Raw genomic sequence first — 20,000 nt, 5'->3', positions numbered from 1 at the left:
GCATGTACTAAACTCCTGAAGTTTTCAACTTCCACTTGATTTATAATGCCAATGACTGTAGGATGACCTAAACTGCATACATTTCTAATGTCCTTCAAGTCATAATATAGGTTTGTGATACCAGAGTAGAAGATAACTAATCTGTATTGGCAAAGAAGTTGCATACATGTATAAAAATTAATAACTAAAACTAAAATGTATCAAATGCTGTCAGCAGTAGTTCATTATTTAAGAAGAAAGCTGTCTTTAACGAAGATTGGAAACCGGATCGCAGAATCTACTTTTGTCAGTAAGTTTGTGATGACCATTTAATTATGCACTAACATATTAAACTCTGAATGATGAGGCAAAAAGAAAAATAATGATGACAATATGATTAAGTTCAGCTAAGGTCAGACCAACCTGGAAACATTAATAATATGTTGATGTGTTGTTCGTTGAAGTGTTTAGTGAGCTATATGTACAAGTAAACACACACACACACACACAAATACACACACACACACACACAAATAACTGGATAGACAGACAGACAGATTGAGTTAGATAGAGATATTTTGATAGAGATAAACACACGCACATATATGTACTAATATATACATGCACACATACATACACATGCGCTCATATAGTCTGTCTGTTGTGTATATGAGAATGTATGTGTGATCAAAGGAATATCCTCAACAGAAACATCAACTACAACGATGCCCTGTCTTTACAACCCAAATGAACGGGCCTCAATGACAGCGGTTGACCTGTTAGAGCAACAAACTCCGTCTTAAAGCTCGAAGGAGTAGAAAACCTGACATTTATTAAATCTAAAATATCAGGCATCATGTCCACAATTGGGACGTGATGTGGTTATAGATCTGTCAGACATCGGCTGACTTAGGAATAAACAACAATAACTTGAATATCACATTATGAACAATAATAACTTGAATATCACATTATAAATAACAATAACTTGAATATCACAATATAAGCAACAATAACTTGAATATCGCATTCAAGTTGAAAACAAGACCGATTTCATTTTCAAAACACTCGGAGACTAGAAGATATAAGATCTCTTTTTGAATATATTATACTTCATCTATACAACTTTTGCAAAGGAAAAATTCCTGAAAGTCACATTTATTATTTCCTTTTCTTCTGATCTATTTGATATTCATGATCTCTCTTTTCGTAGACGGCAGTGTTTACAGTGATCATATGTTTGTGCTGTATACAGGCTCACTCTCTTCATAAGATAGACATTGCTTGCGCAAGTGCACAGTGTACCATGCGTCAGATGTCGAAGTGATCTCAGAGTGAAGTAAAATGAAATTTTTGTTTAATCACACGATGTACATTTCTGTCCGGGATTCGAAACTGCGATCTTGCGGTCTTGTGAGTGCAACGTCCTCACTGCCTTCACAATTAGATATTGTTGTTGTTGTTGTTGGCACTCCGTCGCTTACGACGTCGAGGGTTCCAGTTGATCCGATCAACAGAACAGCCTGCTCGTGAAATTAACGCGCAAGTGGCTGAACACACCACAGACACGTGTACCCTTAATGTAGTTCTCGGGGATATTCAGCGTGGCACAGTGTGACAAGGCTGACCCTTTGAATACCAGGCACAACAGAAACAGGAAGTAAGAGTGAGAAAATGTTGTGGTGGAAGAGTACAGCAGGGTTCGCCACAATCCCCTGCCGGAGCCTCGTGGAGCTTTTAGGTGTTTTTCGCTCAATAAACACTCCCAACGCCCGGTCTGGAAATCGAAACCGCGATCCTATGACCGCGAGTCAACTGCCCTAACCACTGCGCCATTGCACCTCCACTATGAGATATTAGTAATTAATAGCTAGATAAAGTGTGAATGGAGGTGTCTATATCGAATTCAAACTGAAACAAACACGATATTGCAGTGTGTGGAATAACTTTAATTTTGTCTCTATGCATTATGTACATGGATATATGTTTTTTATGTGTCTGTGTGCATGTGTGTGTATGTGTACGTATGTGTGTGAGTGTGTGTGCATGTGCATTTGTGTGTGTGCGCGTGGATGTGAAATAAGACTGAAAAAAACTGTGGTCTGTCGTTAACATTTTTACTACCTCGTTCAATGTGACGTGGATAGGAAAATGATGAGATTCATGACTAATTTTTTATGTCTTACGAGTGACAAATAGCAAGATTAACGTGGGCGTAAGATGTAAATTACCAGCAGTTCTAGACTGAGTCGTAGTTTCAATTCTGGAAGTAAGTGATTTCATTACACGTACGATTGTATTGATTTTCAAAAAGTTAACACAAATCTAATCTCTATTTTCCTCGTCTCTAAAATATAGAATTTTTGCATCAACTATAAAAAAAGATAACAGCTAAAAAGAAAAAAAAGTAAACATTCTTTCAATGGTAAATAAATATTTTAAGTAGATGTAAGGATGGAGATAATATTCAGTTGTGTAAGTTCTAGTATTGAATGGCGGTTTGTGAGTGGTGAGATTTCAACATTTTTGTATTATTGATTTCTCACTAAGCCGCGAAGAGTCACTCGAAGACCTCAAACGAAAATCTTCATATAAAATCATTCATTGTAAATTATGCAAGTCAACTCACATGGCCTCATATGGGGACAAATGACACACACCGACGACAAAATTACAGAAAAACAGATGCGTCCAAAGTCAAAAAGAACGCATATTTTATCCAAACTACATAGTCACGCCCATCCCTTGTCAATGTTGCAAATATCTTACTGCTGATACTTCTATCACTCTCACCCGATTATACAGTTTGTATATCTGTGTTGTCTCTGTTCTGCGGTCATGGACTGATACATTCTCCTCTTTGAATTCATTAAACTCTGACTCTGTTAGACAATACAAGCCAATTAGAGAAGAACGGAACAGAGAGTACGTACGGCAAATACGAACTATAAATATAAATCAAATCAACTGACCTAAAATGAGCACCAGACATCTTTGGCGCGGCTAGAATAATTTTTTCTAACTTGTCTCAGTCATCAGACTGCGGGGCACCGCCTTGAAGAAATCTTCGTCGAATCTATTGGTCCCAATACTTATTTTTTTGTTAAAGTCTGGTATTTATTCTATCGGTTCCTTTTGCCGAACCGCTAAGCTGACATAAACATATCAGCTCCGGTTGTTGTTGTTGTTGTTGTTGGTGGTGGTAGGTACAAATGCAGACAAAAAACAGACGCACATTGACATATATATACATATATATAACGAGCTTCTTTGAGTTTCTGTCAACTAAATCCACTCAGAAGGCTTTGGTCGGCCCGAGGCTATAGTAGAAGACACCTGCGAAAGATGCCACGTAGGGTGGGTGGTGGGGCTGAACCCGGAGCCATGTAGTTGGGAAGCAAGCTTCTTACAAAACAGCAACCCCTAAGTTTGTCTTGTATTTTTAGGAGTTATGACAACCACAACATTTTCCCCAATTACTGACTATTGCGTGTATGGCATCAGATTTTCTGGATGCCTGTATTATTCTTTGTAGCTTTTATTGATTTATCCAAATGTGAAAATACGAGGACAATGAGATTCAGCAAAGGCAATCGGCATGATGACGTAAATTTGAAGATTTCAATCTACTCCACTGTTAAAAAGCAACTAAATAGTACGATTCCAAAATACGATAATCCAGAAAAATGGTTTAGAATTAATTACCAACTACAGTTTATGTATTAAGGATGCTTGGAAATAACGTTTTGAAACACTTATATAAGTCCTACCAAATGTTTGACTTCAGGAAATTAAAAAAAGTTTCTTATACAATATTGGTTAAAACTTTATATGGTATCAGTTTATATGATACCAGTTCTCAATGAAATAATGAACCGTACAAATTTCTTTCTCTTGAAAATCTACAAACGCCTTTTATTAGATTGGCTTGAATTAAAAGAATCAGTTATGTACATCAAGCTTAGATGAACATTTCTACATGGTCGGTCGTAATTTAATAAATAGTAACGAATTCTTTCTTGACACACTATGTTGTCTTTAAAAGTGACATATCAGCTAATTTGGTTCAAGTGAAATGATGTGTATAAAAGATTCGGTCTTCTTGAGGAGTGCTGTTTTAACTATCATTCCCGTTGACCAAAGCTGACCTGGAACAACAGCAACGACAACGACAAGAACAATGACACTAACACTAACAATTAAACACAATTTGAGATATAGTGTAAGTCTTATTTACCTTCGAATGTTCGATTCCACATGCGCTCTGTAATAGCCTTTCCGTCACTGATCGATCCATTGGCTTCCAAAGTTTCGTTTAAAGCTTTAGCATAAAGTATCACCGCGTCGTGGAATGCTCCAACAAAGCTGTTTACCTAAAGAAAATAGAAAAAAATAAGTATTCGCCTTTTGAAATTAATAAATACAGAATTTTTATTTTATCTTTGTGAAAATTAATAAATACTATTGCTGTTTATTGTCAGCGTCACGTCAGAGACATGCATAAGATTATCCAAATAATGATTTCAAATTTTGGCACAACGCCAACAGTTTCGGAGGAGCGGGTAAGTCGATTACATCGAGCCCCAGTATTCAACTGTTACTTATTTTATCGACTCCGAAAGGATGAAGGACAATATCAACCTCGATAGATTTGATAGATTATCCAAATACTATACGTATGTGGCAAACGATATTAGAAGAAATTAAGTGAAATAATGCACACGCACTGACATTGACACACCCACTCACACTCACACTCACACTCACACTCACACACACACTGACATGCACACTGGTTCACTCATATGGCGGCGAGCTGGCAGAAACTTTAGCACGCCGGGCGAAATGTTTAGCGGTATTTCGTCTGCCGCTACGTTCTGAGTTCAAATTCCGCCGAGGTCGACTTTGCCTTTCATCCTTTCGGGGTCGATTAAATAAGTACCAGTTACACATTGGGGTCGATATAATCGACTTAATCCGTTGGTTTGTCTTTGTTTGTCCCCTCTGTGTGTAGCCCCTTGTGGGTAGTAAAGAAATAACTCATATGGGTCACTGCCTGGAATCGAACTCGAAATCTTGGGGTTAAGAGCGCGGGCTACTGACCCCAAGATTCCGAGTCCGATAATAATAATAATAATAATAATAATAATAATAATAATAATAATAATGATGATGATGATGACGATGATAATAATAATAATAATAATAATAATAATAATAATAATAATAATAATAATAATAATAATAATAATATCGAAAAATACCTTACGAAAGGGAACCCAGGTTCGAAATTTCCCCCAAGCCACCTGATGAAAGCTAGAGGGTATATTAGCCGAAACGTTGTGTTAACAACAAACAAGATGAAGACAAATATCTGTCAAATGTAAATAATGTACAGCATATGTTATTTTCTTTCACATTGTAAGACATTAGGGTTTGACATGATGGGTGTCTGGCTGTTAGTTACTGGAGGTAGAATAACCGTATAGGGGGTCGTTCACTAACTAGTGGAATGTGTGAGTTAAATTTCATGTAAATCTGTACAAAATCAATTCGTAAATTATCTATTGGAACAACAATTTAATAAACATTATATGGTGTAATTTAATCACCAATTTATTTGCTATCAACTATAATATGTTCTGTTCAATACAATCTGTGTCTGATTTAATGCTGACAGATTTTAAACTCTTTGCCTCTATGCTAAATCATTAATACACAAATTCGACACATTGTCATGATAATTGTTTCCTGCAATAATTTTAAACACTCTCTCCTGTAATTCTTGTCTCAAATTGCTTAAGTATTCAAAATAAATAATTAAACAACTTCTGCATAACATTCTCTATAATTACAATAATTATATATATATATATATATAAATTTAAAGGAGAGAATATATGTTAGAATATGATTTTGATACTGTCTGGGATTCTCATTTCATAATGCATGTTTGGGTAACGAAATGGCATTAGATACTGATTGAACAGTCGAAGGACTTATGAATTCTGCAATCAATTCTAAATTTCTGTGCCAACAAGTGTGTAAAATTGTATATATATTTGATAATTTTACATGTAAAGTGAGGCCTGTGTTTAGCTGATGAAGCCACAATACTATAAAAGCATGTTTGAAGTTGTGTTTTGTATCTGCCAAAAAAATTAAATTGTTTCTTTTTTTTCATCGCATGATTATAGCTTTTTGATGTGTCAAGCTTTAAATATATTTATAACAACTGAAATAACTATAATAAAAAGTGCATTAACTTATAATAAAACAGAATGTTCAATATTCACAAGTTGTAGGCTGTCTCTTTGCTTTAAGCTACCCAAAAAATATTGAAATGGAGTGAATCTGGATTTGGCTGTGAACGAAGAAAGCGATGCACAGTTCACACAAACAGGAGCTTACGTCTGATTCTGCATAGATTAAAATGCCCAGTAATCTCATTTACGTCATCTCGAGTAATTGCAAATGCAGCTGATTAACAGGAAAGATCATATTTTACCTTTGCTTTTAGCACCTGGTCTGTCTTGTTCGAGGAGAGCTATAACACTGTGTAACTTTTTTTTTGTCTTTGGTCAGTAAGTGTTATTTCATATTTGCCTCTATCTAGAAATCAAAGGAAATGACTTATTCCCTTCAAGCTTTGCTTTTCAGACCCAGATATTATTGTCTTGAAAGTGACCTGTATTACATTATATTTCAGACTGATTCAGCATTGAGGTGATGAAGCAGAAATATTGTTATTGCAAATATTCTGCTCAATAGTACAGATCTGATACCAGTTGCTTGACCTTAATCACATGAGCATGTCCCTAAGTGGCTGACAATATGTGCATCTCTCATCATGAGTTTGAGTAGTGGAGGAGCATCATAGTCATGTATTGAGAGGGATTCTTTGGGATTGAATAAATGTAACAAAAGCAAATTTTGAAGGAAATATTAGCTATTTTTCATACTTTCTAGGAGTAAGCAAATAAGAAATAGCAATCGCTACCCTAGAACAAAAATCGTGTTACACAGGTTAATCAAACGTATAGGTTTCTGATTTACATATTCGCCATCGTTAGGGTCATTAGGGTCATCTAGATTTGTACCAATATGAGTCTGCATTTTGATATTGATTGTAGGTGTGACTTGAATAATATTTGACCATATAGGCGTAGGAGTGGCTGTGTGGTAAGTAGCTTGCTTACAAACCACATGGTCCCGGGTTCAGTCCCACTGCGTGGCATCTTGGGCAAGTGCCTTCTACTATAGCCTCGGGCCGACCAATGCCTTGTGAGTGGATTTGGTAGACGGAAACTGAAAGAAGCCTGTCGTATATATGTATATATATATATGTATGTGTGTATGTGTTTGTATGTCTGTGTTTGTCCCCCGAACATCGCTTGACAACCGATGCTGGTGTGTTTACGTCCCCGTAACATAGCGGTTCGGCAAAAGAGACCGAAAGAATAAGTACTAGGCTTCCAAAGAATAAGCCCTGGGGTCGATTTGCTCGACTAAAGGCGGTGCTCCAGCATGGCCACAGTCGAAGGACTGAAACAAGTAAAAGAGTAAAAGAGTAAAAGAGTATTATTCCAAGTGTGATGAGTGTATACATGGCAAAATCTCTGATTTTTATAAATGATATAACGAGATGTAGTGGTACACATGTACTTATCAACAATGTGACATAAAATAAATGGAATGAATTAAAAAGTCAATGAAACTTCCTTATACTCATCTACTACCATAATCATTTTACATCATGTCATAAGTTCCAGTTAAAACCTATTGCTCCTGCATTCATTGCAAATTACGTTGTAACTTACTTTTAACTGACACATGTTGTTAACCAACTCAACATAAATTGTCGTAACTTCGTTTTGTCTGAGACGTATTGCTAACACATCCCTCGAAAAATTTGAACAAAATACTGATTGATAATTTATGGAAACTGATCAATGAATATAACATAAATACTTCAACACTTCTCTTACAATTCATTGAACAGAATTCAATTAAAAGCTACCAATATTAATGGGAATGATTGTTTCTAATCGAGACAGAAGTTCAGTAAGTTTGGTGCGTTAGTTGATATTATCGCACCCGGTACTGGATTGCTGCTTTATTTTAACGACCCCAAAAGAACACAAGGCGAAGTTGATCTGGGTGAGATTTGAAATTAGATGGGAAAGAACAAGAAGAAATGCAGAGAGATATTTTTCAGACGCTGCTTCTGCCAATTTCGACGACTTAACATTAATTGTACTAGTGAAAACATTTCGCCTATATTCGATCATCGAGCCTTTGTAATATAGGTGGAATGATTTTTCAATATTCACATCATATATTAGGAAGATAGAGGTGAGTTGAGAGAGAGGGAGAGAGAGAGAGAGGGGGAAAGAGAGAGAGAGAGGGAAAGAGAGAGAGGGGGGGGGGAGAGAGAGAGGGGGGAGAGAGGGGGAGAGAGAGAGAGGGGGAGAGAGAGGGGGAGAGAGAGAGGGGGAGAGAGAGATAGGGAGAGAGAGTGTGTGTGTGAGAGTAAGAGAGTGTGCGTGTGCGTGAGTGACACAGGTTAGGAGAAAAAGAAAGCAATTAGGAAAGATGGAGAAAAATTATCTTAAAGTAAGGATATACAATGAAGGCCACTGCATATATGTATGTGTGTGTGTGTGCGTGTGTGTGTGGGTGCGTGTGTGTGTGTATGTATACAGATGCACGCTCATACTTTATATAAATATACATAATTTGAAAGATAGATAGATAGATAGATAGATAGATAGATAGATAGATAGATAGATAGATAGTGCGGAGAGAAGATAAAAGTAGGCAATAGAAAATATAGATATCCTATTGAAAGACAGATACGCTATTTATAAATATATTAACCAATGAGCAATAGAATACACTGAATTCTTGGCAATACAAATTACTGAATAGAGAAAATCCGACAACAGAGCACATCGCCAACATATAAATGAAAAGACACAACGTTTTTATTGTCGTCATTACAGTCGTTCTCAACTTATATTTTTATGGTCGGTCATAGCTTCAATTTCATTTGACATTTGTTATCTATTGAAGATATTTTGGATAAACATTTGGGAAAGTAAAAACGAAAACGGTATTGGTTCTTTGTCGATAGAAGTATGACACGAAAAGAAGAAAACAAATCGAAAAATGCAAAGATATTCATAAGTGATTTCAACAGAAATAAGTTATTGGAATAAAGAGACATAGAACTGCAATGGCGTGGAATAAAAACAACTCATAACAGTTGTGCATTAAAGCGAAACCATCTTTTTAGTAGCGTCTTTTATTATACCACAGAAATTATTAAAGGGAAAATCATTATTGAAAGCGTATCAAAAGAAAATACAAGAGTATTGGCCTAATTCCTTATCTTATGGGAACATTTTCATGGTCACCTGCACCCACCCGCACTCACAGATACACATATGTCCACTCACATATATATTCACGAACATATATTCACACATATATTCACATATATTCTCACACAAATTTACATGTATACATACAAACACACATGCTCAGATAATAAAACGACACATAAAAAAAAACAAAGCAAAGAATTTGTAGACTTTCAGATCATTTGTCAGGTTCCTATCGACTAAGCAAATACTTTTATGCCTCTTTGTCGAACAGTGATAGAAATTACAACGAAATCTTAATAAGGAATTGCGATTTATCAGTTGCAAGAACAATATTAGGCTTCCCAGTCAGAATGCTTTGAAAGTCTAGGAATTCAAGTGAAAGTTTAGTAGTTCCAGTTCATTGGTTTCCAATAAGAATAATAACGTGAAAAGGTGACACATTTTGGAGAAGGGTAAGATAGAAAATACTCAAATGAATCTCCGTATATAACTATTCCCTATTTTACAGACGTTGGAAGTTTGACAGTGAAAGTAGTCATTGGTGGGACTGAACAATGGCGGGAAGGATAAGTAACTAAATGATTTCAACACAACGAGGAAACCTCATGGTTGTCCCTCCATCCGCTAGAAAGAGTAATCATTTCTTTCTAAAATCGTAGCTCATCAAATGGAGGAAAAGGTACATTGGATATTGTAGGTACGCAATGACTTCAAATATAAATGATCTCCGATGTCTTCGGGAGTTCAAAATTGCAGCAGAGTTTCAGTTACTATGTTCAGCAATACACGTTTTCAAATGTGGGATGTGAAACGTTTATAGTTTCTTAGGGTTATATACAAATGTACGTTTGTTACTCTAATATACATATGACATCTGGATGTTGTGATGCTATAATTTTCATTTCTCTTGCTAAAGTTCAGCAAAGGAAATGTCATTTTTCAGGAATGGAACTGCGTATATGCTTTATATTAATCCTAAATAGGATTAAGATAACTTATATGTATAAGCAGGCAGCATCTCCATAAGTATAGCAGCACTTATGCAAAAGCAGAAGGCACCACCAGATGTTAAAACGCACGCACGCAAAAGCCCACCCCCACCTCACGGATATACACACGCACACACACATTCACACACACAAACACATACACACGTACGCACGCGTACACACACCCGCACTCACAGTTTTTATGTAAATTTATAGTAAAAGCAATTTAATATAAAAATAAAGGATTAATCAATAATTTTTGTATTGATTATTCTGTAAAAAGTATTGAAAGTGACTTCGAAGTTTGGTCTGCTAAGTGATCATCAGAATGTGATACATTTAAATTCATCCTGGCCCTAAATAGTGTTTGTTACGTTAAAATATTCAGTACTATGTGGAACTCAGTTATACATTTCATTTTCATTTTAATGTATATGCTGTTGGTGGGATTCTAGCAGTTGGTACACACTTGGTAAAGTGAGGAAGATGTGATAAGGAAGAAAATAAAAGTAAAAACAGAGGAGTGGCTGTGTGGGAAGTGCTTGCTTACGAACCACATAATTCCGGGTTCAGTCCCATTGCGTGGCACCTTCGGCAAGTGTCTTCTACTATAGCCTCGGGCCGACCAAAGCCTTGTGAGTGGATTTGGTAGACGGAAACTGAAAGAAGCCCGTCGTATATATGTGTATATGTATATATATATATATATATATATATATATATATATATATATATATATATATATATATATCATAAGGTTTTTAAACTTTTAAATTTTCATATTCAAAAGCGACAGAGACTTCAAATTCGATATATCGATTTATTCACCACTCTATGTTAACATTTCTGTGCCAAACTTATCCAATTAATTATCTAATTAATGATCTCCTAAGGTAAGTTCTTATGCTATATTGGTAACGGTTGCTACATCCTCTGGGAAAATTATTATATATATATATATATATATATATATATATATATATATATATATATATATGTATATATATATATATATATATATGTATGTGTGTATATGTTTGTGTGTCTGTGTTTGTCCCCCCAACATCTCTTGACAACCGATGCTGGTGTGTTTACGTCCCCGTAAGCTAGCGGTTCGGGAAAAGGGGCCGATAGAATAAGTACTAGGCTTACAAAGAATAAGTCCTGGGGTCGATTTGCTCGACTAAAGGCAGTGCTCCAGCATGTCCGCAGTCAAATGACTGAAACAATTAAAAGAGGGGTGGGGTGTTTATATTTGTGGTCAACAATTCGTTGCCAAAAAATTAAATTTAAAAGTTACGCTTTTAGCTAGAGCACAACACCATGGTCAGATTCCAGTCTTTAGACTTTGTGGCTCTCTACACCTACTCACACGCACAGACAGACACTCACATACATACATGTGTATACGTATGCGCGCACGCCTGTATACATTCACACACACATGCGCCCACCTACACAGATGTACAGAGACATACACACACACACACACACACACACACACACACACATACATATATATATATATATATATATATATATATATATATATACATATCGGGCAGCCATCGGTCATCCTGCCAATAGGCACGTGTATATGTATGTGTATATGCGTGCACGTGCACGCGCACGACTGTACCTATGCGTGTGTGTAAGGGGCGGTCGGTGTGCGTGTAAATATATAGGGATGTGTATGTGTACATAAGCAGTGTAGAGCGAGTGCGTACGTGGGTTAGTGAATGTGTGTACTTATTGACAGGTTGGCCGATGCCTGTCGATATGCATGCATGTGTATATGTGTGTGTGCATTCGTGTCGGTGGGTGCATGTACGCGTGAATGTATACAGGCTTGCGCGCACACGTATACATGTTTGTTTTTGAGTGTCTGTCTGTGCGTGTGAATGGGTGTAGGCAGCCACGAAATCTAGCCAATCATCAAACGCTTAAGCCGTTCAATTTAATGCCATAAACACTCACCTCCATTTACACTAGGTTCTTTGTAGTATTTTTTATTTTTAGCTTTGACTTGTTGATCACTAATATAAACACTCCCACCCCTATTTACATTAAATGCGTTGTGTTTTTATTCTTTTAATTTCTTCTTGACCATATCTTCCACACTGTACCAAATGTGTTTGAAATTCTAGAATTTCACCTTTATTTTATTTATGCGGCCCTTATAAAGCCTAGCCAGGATCATGGGCCCGGTTTCCCGGTTTCTATGACGTTTATGTCCCCCCCACCACCAGCTGGACGGGACGCCAGTCCATCGCACCGTTACTCAAGAAACAGAAAGAGTGAGAGAAAGTTGTGGCGAAAAAGTACAACAGGTGTCATTATCAGCCCCCTGCCGGAGCCTCGTTGTGATTTAGGTGTTTTCGCTCAATAAACACACACAACGCGCGGTCATGGAATTGAAACCGCGATCCTCCGACAGCGAGTCCGCTGCCCTAACAGCTAAACCTTTGCGCCTCCACAGAATTTCACTTAATATAAGCGAAAATGAAAGGTAAATATGTAAAATAAACTTCCATTGTGTTGCAGTGACGTGATAACATATTGCAGTGAGTGTAGATTAAAGAGATGTTGGGTCCTTCTTGTCTCACGTATCTCACAAATAATACAAAGAAAGAAACGGTTTCAGTCGTCGAATTTTCACTTTAAAATATTTTTGAGTATAAAAAAGTATATTCTTTTGCACCAAATTCTTAGCACGTGCACACACACACACACACACACACACACACACACACGTACACAAACACATAGACACACAAATATTCACACATCTATATGTATTCATGTATAAATATATATGTATGTGTGTATACATGCATATACGTATGTATGTATATATATATATATATATATATATATATATATATATATATATATATATATATATATATATATATATATATTCATATATATATATATACATACATTATATATATATATATATATATATATATATATATATATATATATATATATATATATATATATACATACATACATACATACATATATATACATACATACATTTATGTATATATTTATATATATATATATATATATATATATATATATATATATATATATACAGACACACACACACATACACACACAAGTGTATTTCAAGTATTCAACAATTTGATGTTTTATGATCTTTTCTTACGCAATGTTCTTCGCTTGACATTTGTACGAATGTCACATAGCTGAAAGCAATTTTCTTTCAAATATGCATATTATTTTATGTTGGTTTCGTAGTGTTTGTTTAGTGATGCAAAAGGCCAAATGTTTGAGCGTTTTTAAAATGTTTATTTTTATTTTTGGTTAAAGAGCATGTTTTGTTTCCGCTCACAACAGGTTCTTTCATATTTCCTGTCATCCGACTTCTTACTGTAATTCTTCACATCCTAAAATGTATAGCTAATGCCACACATGCAAAGCAAAATGTTTGTCCAAATTGCTAAACACATAAAATACATACACATACACTTAAAGACAAGCATATATCCAAATACACATATATCCAAATACAAATATGCTGCTACACCCTTGCATACATACAGAAACATAAAAATGCATAAACAAATATTCAGATAAAGACACACATGTGCACGCATACATAAACACACGCGCAAACACACATACACCACATACAGGTACGCACACACTATGATATAAGTACACGAGTGCATAAGTAGAAACAGGTAACTCGAAGACAAACAAGTACACACAAGCATACAGAGATACTCAACATACAAGTAGAGACGTATGCAGAAATATTCAAGTACACACACATATTCCTGAATACAAATACCCAGGTACACATACATATATACACTAAATATAGAAGAAATGCCTTCAAAAGGAACACTAATTTCAAATGCATTCACATGTACAGTTTTGTGCATTCAGATATAGTTATAAATGTTATACATAAACATGATATTTCATGTCTCGGTTCTCTTTCTACACAAAGTGAATGTCAAAGTAAATCGAAATAATTTACCCATTCCTCCCACTATATTCATACACACACAAACAAAACAATTAAACATTCTCTATTGATATGTTGGCATACACGAATTTCGATGACAGTAGTAGTTCTATAAATGGGAATTTGAAAACCAGAGAACCACCGCGTCCATATAAAGTTTTTCACTTTTATGAAAACCATTCTAAATCTGACAACAACTCAATTACATTTGGCCATTGATTCATGAAATATAATAAAATATGGAAATTGGTGAATTTCTAATGTCAAATTACTGTGGGGACCTACATTAATATAGACGTGGCTGAGTATTTTGAAACAAGGTTGTCGAAAATGAAATCAATATGTTGCTATCACATTAACCACTGTTTGGCCATGGGCAGTTTATTTATCACTCTAAATACCCATTCTACTTAGTCTTACCATAGGATTAAAAAAGAAAAAAATAACAGTGCGTTTCATATTGGCTTCAAATTTTGCCACAAGGGCGGCAAGTTCGGCGAAGTGGGTAAGTCGATTATATCGACGCTAGTCTCCAGCTGGTACTTATTTTATCGACTCCGATAAGATAAAAGGTAAAGCAGACTTCAGCGGAATTAGAACTCAGAACGGAAAGATAGACGAAACACCACTAAACATTTTGCTCGGCGTGCTAACGAATCTACCAGGTAGTCTTTTTGCAGAGTGAATCATACTGCGTTGTTGTAATAACATTCTGGACATATGAGTACCTTTTAGAGGGATATTTTGACGAGACCGGGACACACAAAACAAAATTAGAAGTTTTAAAAGTCTCAGTATGGCCTCAGAAAAGAAATACAATTGGAGTTTGAGGAAAGATCCTCTAGGTTGTTACTCGACATGATGGAAATAGCACTAAGATTTTTCTCACAGGACACGCAACGATCTAAAAAAATGGGTACACTAGTGCTGAAATAAAGACTGGATTGTCGTGTCTAGATTGCTTCTGATATTATATTACGATCGTAATTAATCTCGAATTTAAAAACACTGACAACGCAGCGGAATTTACCGTTCCAGGACACAAATCATATTTCATCAAAGAAAACGAAAGTAGATGTTAAATTGCGTGCTAAGGTATTTTAAAAGTATGTCGATTTATTTCTAGAGTTAAAGTATATTTGTTAATTTAAAAACCGACCATTCTTTTTTTCTTTCTTAAGCAAATTAAGTTATTAATTTTCAGACAAAAGCCAAGTTATTTATTGTTTTGATATTCTGAAGTTTTAGAGATTTTACGGTTAGTAAAATTAAAAAAAAATTATAATAAAAACAAACGTTGTTAATTAAATTATTAAAGATAGTAACCAAATCTTATCGGAAGTATTCAATTAAAATATCAGTAACTTTGAAAACATTGGTTTGTTACGTGTTAATTATGAAAAATGGGATAATTATGAAAGATTAGACAATAATTACTTTTCTCAATTTCAGCAAGAAGCATCTTGGTTATATTTGCCGTGGATATTTTTGTCGAAACTTTCATTTGATAACTTTGGAAATTTGGAGAAATTAATTAATGATATGCCAAAGTATAGGATATTTTTAATTGCTTAATTTGTATTTTAATCTTAAGTTCCGACGCCAAGCTAGCAAAAGAATAATCAATGATACATCACACTTGTAATATCAGTTCAAATAAACAGCAGAAGAAATAATATAGACATACATTAATCATTCATCTATTTAATTAACAATAAATATTTATTTTCTAAGTTTTGTTTTCAAATTTTGACAAGGTATAATCCGATTGCTATAAATTCTAAAAAATAAAACATAGAAAGTATACTTTGTAACGCTGATTTCAAATTCCACCAAGACATTTCATTAGATTCATAGAAGTTAAACGTGCAATCGTTCAAACATGTACTAATGTATGCATTGTTTTATATGGACAATTGATGAAAAGGGTGAATATATATTTGACCAGATCGTTATAGTTGTATTACAAGAGATTATTCTATAGGTTTTATCACCTCTTTGATCCCCAAAACTTTGAGCCCACCCATGTAAATTTGATAGACGGGAAATATGTATATATATATATATATACATATATATATATATATATATATATATATATATATATATATATATATATATATATAATAATAATAATAATATTAGAGACAAAATCCAAAATTACAGGTAAAAAACTCAATTAAAATCAATTTATAAAAAAATAATATTAAATTGTGCCTTATAGATAAAGTATATATAAAATATATAGTTTTAGGGAAAATAACCAATTTTCAAGAACTCATCGATGAAAATCCACTATCACATATAGAAAAATTAATAATTAAAAGCACAATAAATGAGTATAATATAAAGTAAAGTAAATATCATAAGATGAGTTCTTGAAAATTGGTTATTTTCCCTAAAACTATATATATATATATATATATATATATATATATATATATATATATATATATATATATATATATATATGTATGTATGTATGTATGTATGTACATATATATAAGTGTATGTGTGTGTTTATACATTTGTGTCTTTGTGTCTTTTGTCCCCCCAACACCACCACTTGAAAGTCGGTTTAATATGCTTGCGTCTCCGTATCCAAGCGGTTCGGCGGATGAAACCGATTGAATAAGTGCCAGGCTTCAAAAACAGTACTAGGGTCGTTTCGTTCAATTAAAAATTTTCAAGACGGTGCCCCACCATGTTTTAGTCTACTGAGTGAAGCAAGTAGAGGATAAAAGATCCATATGTAAACGTGTATACATATGTAGTTGCATCGAAATCAGGACCAAAATGTTGCAATCTGATCTTATTGACCAACCTCGCCTGTATTCTAGCTCTCACTTTATTTTAGCGACCCTGAAAGCATGAGATGCAAACACTGAGCTCTGCAAGATATGAACTCAGAACTTTGTTTACCGATGTACTTAACATACAATCTACCGCTCTCACACATCTAAATCCTTCTATATCCCTTCAAATGTTTAAGAAACAATCAACATTGTAAATCCTTATTGATAACAAAGGAGATAACGAAACTTCCTTCCTGATGTTGTTACTTGAAATTAGAAGACTTTAGAAGCCAACTTTAAAACCGAATTTAAGCATAAATTCTCCTTGTTAGTTTTCGGGCTTTTAGCAATAAAGAACAAAACACCTCTCTGACATAAAGGCGTAATGATACATAACGTGAACTCTACATAATGCAATGAGATATGATTGGTGTCGGCGAAATTCGGTGATAATTTGAGAAAGATTAGCATTCGGTTCCTATGAGGAATAAGCACGATGTCACTCATTTCGAATAATCTTTGAGTATAGACGAATACAAACCATGAAGTAGCGTACGGGTGATGTATACGATATAAAACGTCAGGTCAATCAGAGAACTAGGAAATATTCCTTTCTCAAAACAGATCTAAAAGTATACGAGAAGCTCTACATAGTTAAACGGTGTGCAAGAAATAGAAATCTCCAGCACTATGCCCTTTCTCAATAACAGATGATCAAATCACGAATATAATTCCTTTAATCACACGTTTCTTCTGTGAAAAATGACCTGGGACTAAACTCCACCAACGCGTGAGGCTGTAATAGTTAAGATGACGTGCCAGAAGTCTCGGTTACATTTTCTCCAATTGCAGTATACATACATACATACACACATACACACTCGCATATATAATATACGTGTACACATACACACGCATACATAAAATAAAAATATCTAGGCAGATATCAAGTAAGCACTCAGTATGAAGGAATAAGGTTAAATTTCCAACAAAACACACACACACACACACGCACAATAAACGCTCACAACGCCCGGTCTGGGAATCGAAACCGAGATCCTATGACCGCGAGTTCGCTGCCCTAACCACTGGGCCATTGCGCCTCCATAGGGTATTTACCTATATAAGAGGGAAAAGGCTTGCCATCAGGCGGCTACGGAAGTCGAACCTGTACTCCTCAGATACCGGCTCAGTACTCTACCATTAAGCTAAACGGACCCCGCTGACAACAATTATCGTGAATTTTAAAGCTAAATAATAGCTTCTTCGATATATATAATGTAATTAAGCATTTATTTCATCAGATAATTTCTTGTTATTATTCTCTTTCTATCTTTTTGCTCTAACTTTTTATTTGTATCAATGCAGAATGTTCGTATGTGAATTTACGCGCAAATATTATTCATTATTGATCTATTCATCACTTCATTTTACCTTTTAGCAATTGTATGGCCGTCTTAACAGATATTCAGCCATACCTTCAGATGTCTAATCAGCTATTCTGAGTAGAACATATTTGGTTTATCTGCATGGTGCTTCAGACCAAACTCAATATATTCCATGATCTCCGTCCTGCACCGGAATTCTAAATGTGTAGTTCCAGTCGTTAGTCTGGATTGATCATTTCTAAATTTTATTTTAAGACTAACATATTCCATTCCAACGGATCTTCTGCTGACATAAAGATATTTTAAATGAAGACAGCTGTTAACGTGAACTACGAAAATATGATAAAGTTTAAACTTTATGAAAGTCAGACGTTTCTGAAAAGAAATATGATTCCTTTCATAGGAAATGAACTTTTATGAATGCTTTAGAATGATTTTAAATGTATTCTGTGTACATTCTTTCCTTAGATTCAACGCGTAAAGTAGTCAGATGGGGTCAGATGTGGAGGCATGCACACTTGAAGCACGTTGCTGCATTCACCATTTCTTGGTATATTTCCTCCTGGAAGACCCGTCGAACAGAGTCCTTATTTCCACGAGATATTACCTCATTTGCCGTGACCATATGGCATGTGGTCGACCCACACGAACCGTTAACCTAGCCAGATCCTCAGTGAAAAGAACATGATAAGCAGGGTTTAGCTCGGAAAATCGAGCAACATGGCAATATAGTCTTAGCTGGTACTCCCGAATCATACAAGTAACAAGATGCATCTCAGTTTCTGAGATGAGCCGTTGATTGGATACAAGATCCGACCTATTGGTACAAAAGGAGTTCTGGCGGCTCCTAAGAGAGCTTGATAGGAAGGACCAGAGACATAAAGACCCAAATTTTTGCCCTTTTCACAGATATTGGCAGCGCCAAACACCTTTGTCCGAAGAGTCCACCACTGCACCAACGTGTCCAATTCATTTTCAGACTCCAAACTTGCAGATAATGCCGCTATTTTCATTACTGAGATAAGTGAAGCGGTCAACAACTTCGATATTCTCAACCACAACAGAGACAGACATAATATTGTACTAGATATAGTAAACCATGAATGATAATGAATTTCTGAAAGAATAAATTCTAAAATTAATTAATTTAATTGATAAACAAATAAACGGCAACATTCATAATTAATGCAAAACATTCAAGTTGTTGAGGTAACATTTACATTGATGATTGCGCTTCTACGCGACAGTTATGTTTACATATTAAAAACTACGATACATAAATTAATGTTTCTATTTACATGACGATTAAGTTAATAAATAGAAGTGTTTGTTTTTTTTTTGTTTTTTTTTGAACAAGTGAATATTTTACCCGAAATATGTTCTTTAGGATGAATAACATTAAGGATAATAAACAACTCTGTGACGGAAAGGCCGGCCGTTCGATGAGTTTATGT

At 35.0% G+C, this 20,000-nt stretch overlaps 1 protein-coding gene across 4 annotated transcripts in view; it reads right to left on the bottom strand.

The window, feature by feature from the left end:
- The window catches only part of LOC106867807 (atrial natriuretic peptide receptor 1), an 865,062-nt gene that overhangs the window by 372,671 nt on the left and 472,391 nt on the right, over positions 1 to 20,000 (bottom strand). For all 4 annotated transcript variants that reach the window (XM_014912829.3, XM_089356636.1, XM_014912828.3 and 1 more), the window contains one exon: positions 4,217 to 4,352. In XM_014912829.3, coding sequence (XP_014768315.1) covers positions 4,217 to 4,352 — 136 coding nt within the window. The remainder of the gene's footprint in view (positions 1 to 4,216; positions 4,353 to 20,000) is intronic.

Source organism: Octopus bimaculoides, chromosome 8, assembly GCF_046866305.1.
Source record: "Octopus bimaculoides isolate indiv1 chromosome 8, ASM4686630v1, whole genome shotgun sequence".
In the NCBI taxonomy this organism is placed as follows: Eukaryota; Metazoa; Mollusca; class Cephalopoda; order Octopoda; family Octopodidae; genus Octopus; species Octopus bimaculoides.
This window is presented reverse-complemented; position numbering and strand designations above follow the sequence as displayed.